At 37.5% G+C, this 5,373-nt stretch overlaps 1 protein-coding gene across 10 annotated transcripts; it reads right to left on the bottom strand.

The window, feature by feature from the left end:
* Nucleotides 1-722: 722 nt before the first annotated feature.
* On the bottom strand, nt 723-3,558 carry LOC133695811 (acireductone dioxygenase 2-like). Of its 10 annotated transcripts, none has more exons than XM_062117755.1 (6): nt 3,368-3,549; nt 2,258-2,318; nt 2,079-2,186; nt 1,897-1,975; nt 1,366-1,480; nt 723-1,277 (listed from the first exon to the last, which is right to left on the bottom strand). In XM_062117755.1, exons 3-6 carry the CDS (start codon nt 2,147-2,149, stop codon nt 1,165-1,167), a joined length of 378 nt encoding a protein of 125 aa, XP_061973739.1. In that variant the 5' UTR covers nt 2,150-2,186; nt 2,258-2,318; nt 3,368-3,549; the 3' UTR covers nt 723-1,164. The 10 variants fall into 10 exon arrangements, 8 of the variants coding, with proteins under 8 accessions (XP_061973739.1, XP_061973745.1, XP_061973743.1 ...); XM_062117761.1 differs by having other exon boundaries at nt 1,897-1,943; XM_062117759.1 differs by having other exon boundaries at nt 1,897-1,954; nt 3,368-3,548.
* Nucleotides 3,559-5,373: the final 1,815 nt, after the last annotated feature.

Raw genomic sequence — 5,373 nt, 5'->3', positions numbered from 1 at the left:
GGTTGGATTTTAGCTAATCAAAAGTAAAATATTGTATAAAGTGCTTGGGTCTCTTTCTTCTTTCCTGTTTCTGGTTGAAATTCGATTGGCATTTCAACTCTGCTCTCCATCGCTCTCTTAGGCTTCTCAGGTTTCACTAAACTGAAATCAATCTGTATATACAATCTTCTTGTCGTTCGCTATTTTCTTGCAATGTTTTTGAACAGCCTGAGCTTCCTTTCTTTTTAGTTTTCAGTGCCTTTCGGTTGTTGTTTTTTCACCTGCTGATTCTTTGTTTGAATTTTTCTCGATGATGGCTTATCTGTACTCTTAAATCTTAATTTGGTAATGCTAGTTTTTTAGGCGTTTTGTACCTATATTGTCAGCTGATATTTTTTATAATCTCTAATGGTTTGTTTCAAATTATTTACAAATTAGTAAATTTGGATTTTTATCAGATTAAAATATTTTATTTCAAAATCTTAATAACTTTATACAAATTAATTTGTAAATAAACTAGTTTGTTTGATTTTTAAAATATATAAAATACTTTACATGCGTTGAAAAAAGAATTAATGACATATCATGGTTGAGTCTCTGTCAAACCATGCTACATATCGAACATCAAGATGTGGTAAAGGGGCACCAGTGTAAGTAACTAGGTTTTGCCATCTTGGAGCTTGATTCTTCACGTCCATCTATGACAGCATCAATACTCTCTACAAGGATCTATGCTGCCTGAATTAAAATAAACCCGACATTCTCCTTGTGGGAGAATATTAAAAGTCTCATTCATAGAAGTAGAACGGCATTGCTACCTTGGTAGACATACCCTGAACAAGAAATCTACAAAAGGTGCAGCATTGAAAATGTCAGGACTGGAGTTGCAATCATACCGACTACATGCCATGTCTTCTTTTTAGAGATGGGACTACCAAACCTCGTACCTAGCATTTGATCTAAAGCCAAAAGCCCGAATAATCATTCCTTTGCAAATCATCCGCAAACATGAAGCAACTACGAAATTACATGAGCATTGGCTGTGACCATTGGGCGAGGATAGCAGTTTTACGACTGAAGTCTAGTTCCCGAAGAAATGGGATGATGGAACAGAGGAGTTTTTCCCATTCTTCCACAAACAACAAGCTCTCTTGCATATGTTTTGCTATATACCACTTGATATAGTCATCTTGGTAATGTGAAGAGGTGATGAATTCCATCAGGTAAGACAATCATTCCACCTTTCTTCACCCAAACACGAATCCAGCGGTCATTATGATCCCTAACATCAAAATAACCTTCACCAAGTAGGGAAAGTTAGCGGGCCTGAATTGATAGCCGAAGTGAGAAAGAGCGCGTGTGTGTTGGTGGGGTAGCCAATCTTACCACTTCCAGCCACACAGTAGCGAATCTCCTCATCAGTGTGAAAATGTTCTTCAAAAAAGTCTTTGATCTTCTCTTCATAATTAGGCAGCTTCGCTGGGAAAACTTCACCGAAGTCCTGAAGAAAAATTATTCAGTTAAAATGGTTCCTTGTGTGCAAAATTTCTAATTGTCATGTTTCCAATGATATGACTTTTGATACACAACCCTTCTTCTTCTTCTTTACTCAAACAACATTCTACAGGATTTAAGAGACCCCAGTCTAAAAGCAGATGAACTGTTTTACAATAATCTTCTTTTAAATCAGATTCATGCCTTGCATCAACAAAAAAATCGATTTACTCAACAGTGCAAAGTTACCAAAAATGTTTCCCACTTCTCAGCAAAAAAAAAAAAAAGAAGGTCAAGAACTGTTTTCCAGCAAAAAAAACAAAATTGATACACTGCTGCCTTCGAATAGAAGGAATAACATGATAAGCTAGTCAGAACTATAGCAGCACATTTGTATAAACATGCTGAGTTAAGATGACAAACCACGCAGGAATATCCACGCTCTTCACGTATCTTCTTCAACTCTTCATCTGTTTCATAGCTGTCAGCATCAAGCCGCCAACTAAGTACTCCGAAGGCAAGACATAAATGCAAATGATATGCAAGTTACAGACTCTTAACAATTTGATAATCCCATTCAATTTTGACTTTTAAGCAATTCCTACCAGAAAGTTGGTCCAAAGACAAATTCATTGGGCTCCCTGTGATGAGGCAGCCTCGTCTTCGTCGCTATCATCCATGTACCATGCTTGAATGACTTCTTCTTTGGGATCCTGCGGAGAGAAGATGCACTATTAGCACACATTCATTTTAAGGGGAAAAAGAAGGAAATCATAATCTTCACCTTTAAGAAAACCAGGATTCAACATTTCTCAAAGCGTGGGCAACCACTCATCGCCCACCTCCTAACCAAAACACCAAATCCAAACAATATAATGTCACTAAGAGCAGAGTCTAAAAAACAAGAGAATAACTTCACGCAGACAAAGCGTCCAAAAATTTGCATACGATCTACCAACCATGATATCAAGATCCAACAGCATGTACCAACCTTATGAATTTTTTTTATTTGGCATCAGTTCTGACAAAAGTTACTACATTAGAAAAGAAGAAGAAACTAGTAAAGATCCAAAAATAAATAAGACAGAACCTATTTGTCAATGAGAGGAAGCTCCAGCAGTTAGTTAAGATTCTAAAAAAACACAACTTATTCCTTTTCAATTGCTGCAATAAAGGGCAAAGTACTGGAGGAGGAAGATAATGAGGTTGGAACTATGGTTGCCGGCTGGGAAGGCACCTCATTGTCAAGGTCACGAGGTGAACCTTGACAGACTCTGGTATAGACCAGACAATGCACGTACAAACACTACCTTAGAATCTCCGTTCCACAGTAGATTAATGAATGACAAGGAAGTACCCATGTACTGATATACATAGGTACTAAGGTTACATCCATAGGCAACTAACATACAAAGCCCACGACCAACTGCTGGTTTAATTAATGTTGTATCCAAGAACCACCAAAAAGACTTGGGTCAACTAATTAAAATCAATTAGCATAAGAATTTGGTCCCAGACCATCTAATCCTCATCACATGACAAGGAAAGTCTGATCTCTCAAAATATATATAGCTTGAATGGAATTGAAAAGTACCTGCCCTCGGAAGGGATACAAAATTCCCATATAAAAAACTCTCATTTACCCGTCTCCACTAGCTTAACGACAACATGACTGCTGATTGCATCGCATCACCCATTAATAACAAAAATTCGAAGAAACTATAAATTTCCTCATAGAACAAACCACAAAATCACCTCAATCTCGTAAATTCTCAGAATAAATAATAATAAAAAACCCATCTTAGCTATACATAGTTTTGTCAGAAAAAAAGATCCACAGAAAAAGATGGATTATAAGAAGGAAGAAGAAGACGATGTGAGGATAGCAGCTTACCTTGGCCGGGGCACCCATGTTTCTTTTATGTGCTTTCTTTCTTTCTCTCTCTAGTCTGTTTTCTTTACTACTTACTCCGTTGTAAGTAATCTTAGTGATGAAAACGGGACGGGACGGGATTGGAAGGAGATGAATAGGTGAAAGACACAATTGACCTTACCCATTTGTGGCGTGTTTGGCAGCTGCAATTTAGAAATAATTGTTTGGACTTTGGATATTGTATTCGTCCAGGTTAATAGAATCTACGATTGAACTTATTAGGGTTATTATAGTCATTATCGGTAAGGGAGGCCTGACTCTCGGCGGTTAGTAGAATCAGAGTAATTTGTGTGTATAAAAATGTTTTTGTAAATTTTTTAAAATTTTATTTTTGTGTGTTTTTATATTTTTTTTAATGTATTATATTAAAAAAAAAATTTTAAAATTTTTTAAAATTATTTTAATATATTTTTGAAAAACCATTTAAAAAACAAGAAAACGAACTCTTCGTAGCAATAACAGAAAATCACATGCCCTGTTGAAGCTTTGGTTTGGTTTATTGAATTGAAAGGAGTACGAACTAATAAAACATTTTCTTCAAAAAATCAACTTGATTAATTAGAAATTTAGAATGCCTTGCGTAAGTTTATCCAGGATCTTCCTTGAGCTGGGCTCTTACTTGATTAATTTCTTCAGATGCTAAGCCTGTATTAAACCTGCCAGTGACTGCTGTGTTTTCCTCCAATTTCGTTGTTTTGTTAAAAAACGCAGGGCACTAGATTATTGTAAATCCTAAAAAAATTAAATTAATTTAGGGTTAAATGGTACTCTCACAAAAATAAAAGGTCTGAATTCTCAAATTCGAACATCATCTTTTAGTGTCTAGCTACTATCAAAGAAAGACACGTCACATTTGTATTGATCGAAACCAAAGTTCCTGGTATCTAAATAAGACAGGTCATGGCACGAGGAGTTACCACGGACCAAAAACTACGATCCTCACGCCATTTGAGCCAGGATGTGCTATCTAGGCTCTAGCAATCAGCTATGTTAGCTATCCATCGAACCTTACTGTCACTTAGCATATAACCAGAGAACTATCTGTTACTGTGATGCTCCTGATATGCTGTGGACGTGAATCGTGCAACCTCCTGGGCTCTGGCACTCTAGAAATACGGGAAAGCAGAGCGAAATAAGTTGATTTCGAATAAATTCTGGCCTTGATACAGGCCCGAGATTCAAGAAGTTGTGTGGTGGGTTCTCCACCATCTACAAGCCCAAAATGAAAATGAAAGCACGTCATCCGAAATTCCTTCCAATTCTTGCCCAAAACTGTACAGATACACAGATAATCAGACTAAAAGGATTTGCAGAATCCCTTTGTAATATGATAGCATGGATACTGCATAGTGCCCGAGTATGAAGTGTCCCTTTCCATTTTCTAAACCCGATTTATCTAATCCAGTATCTAAAAAGGTAACGGTTGCTTGCTGCCAGATTTGTCCCGGTGGTAGGTCCACTGTTCAACACCAACCTGTTCTCGAGCTACAGTCCGCGAGAGCGTCCACAATATCATTAAAGAAGGCCTGGTTTGTTGTTCTAGGATTGCTCTGGTCGAACGTCAGGCCTATGATGTAGCCTATAGATTCTATTCCATGAATTAAACTGTCTAATTGTTTAATTTTTCCTCCACATAAAGGCAGGAGTAAATTAAAATGAGCCCATGTTTTGCTACTGTTTTCTTTAACCTTGTAAGTTTGCCTTATAAGACCCAAACCAGAAACCTGATCCGGGCATTTGTAGCTTGAAAGTTCAGGACCTGCCTAGACCAGATGCGTTAGATGCTGCTGAACAGACCCCCCCCCCCCCCCCCCCCATTTATTACTGATCAGTGAGAGAGACCCTGGAGATACCAGAACTCCACTGTTAGGTTTAGGCCCGCACTTACAGAAAGATCATGGGGGTGGGTTCATTTATAATCCAAACTGGCCTCACCTTACCTTCTCAATAATTTACCACAACAATAA

Source organism: Populus nigra, chromosome 6, assembly GCF_951802175.1.
Source record: "Populus nigra chromosome 6, ddPopNigr1.1, whole genome shotgun sequence".
NCBI lineage: Eukaryota > Viridiplantae > Streptophyta > Magnoliopsida > Malpighiales > Salicaceae > Populus > Populus nigra.
Note: the sequence above shows the minus strand (reverse complement) of the source record. Positions and strands in the feature narration are given on the sequence as shown.

What these genes read in the sequence shown, in the direction of transcription:
- LOC133695811 (XM_062117758.1), bottom strand. Translation starts at nt 2,149, where the DNA reads ATGATAGCGACGAAGACGAGGCTGCCTCATCACAGGGAGCCCAATGAA. An exon ending in AGCGTGGATATTCCTGCGTG is followed by an intron (nt 1,481 to 1,896) that starts GTTTGTCATCTT and finishes ATTTTTCTTCAG; the next exon opens with GACTTCGGTGAAGTTTTCCC. An exon ending in CTACTGTGTGGCTGGAAGTG is followed by an intron (nt 1,278 to 1,365) that starts GTAAGATTGGCT and finishes TACTTGGTGAAG; the next exon opens with GTTATTTTGATGTTAGGGAT.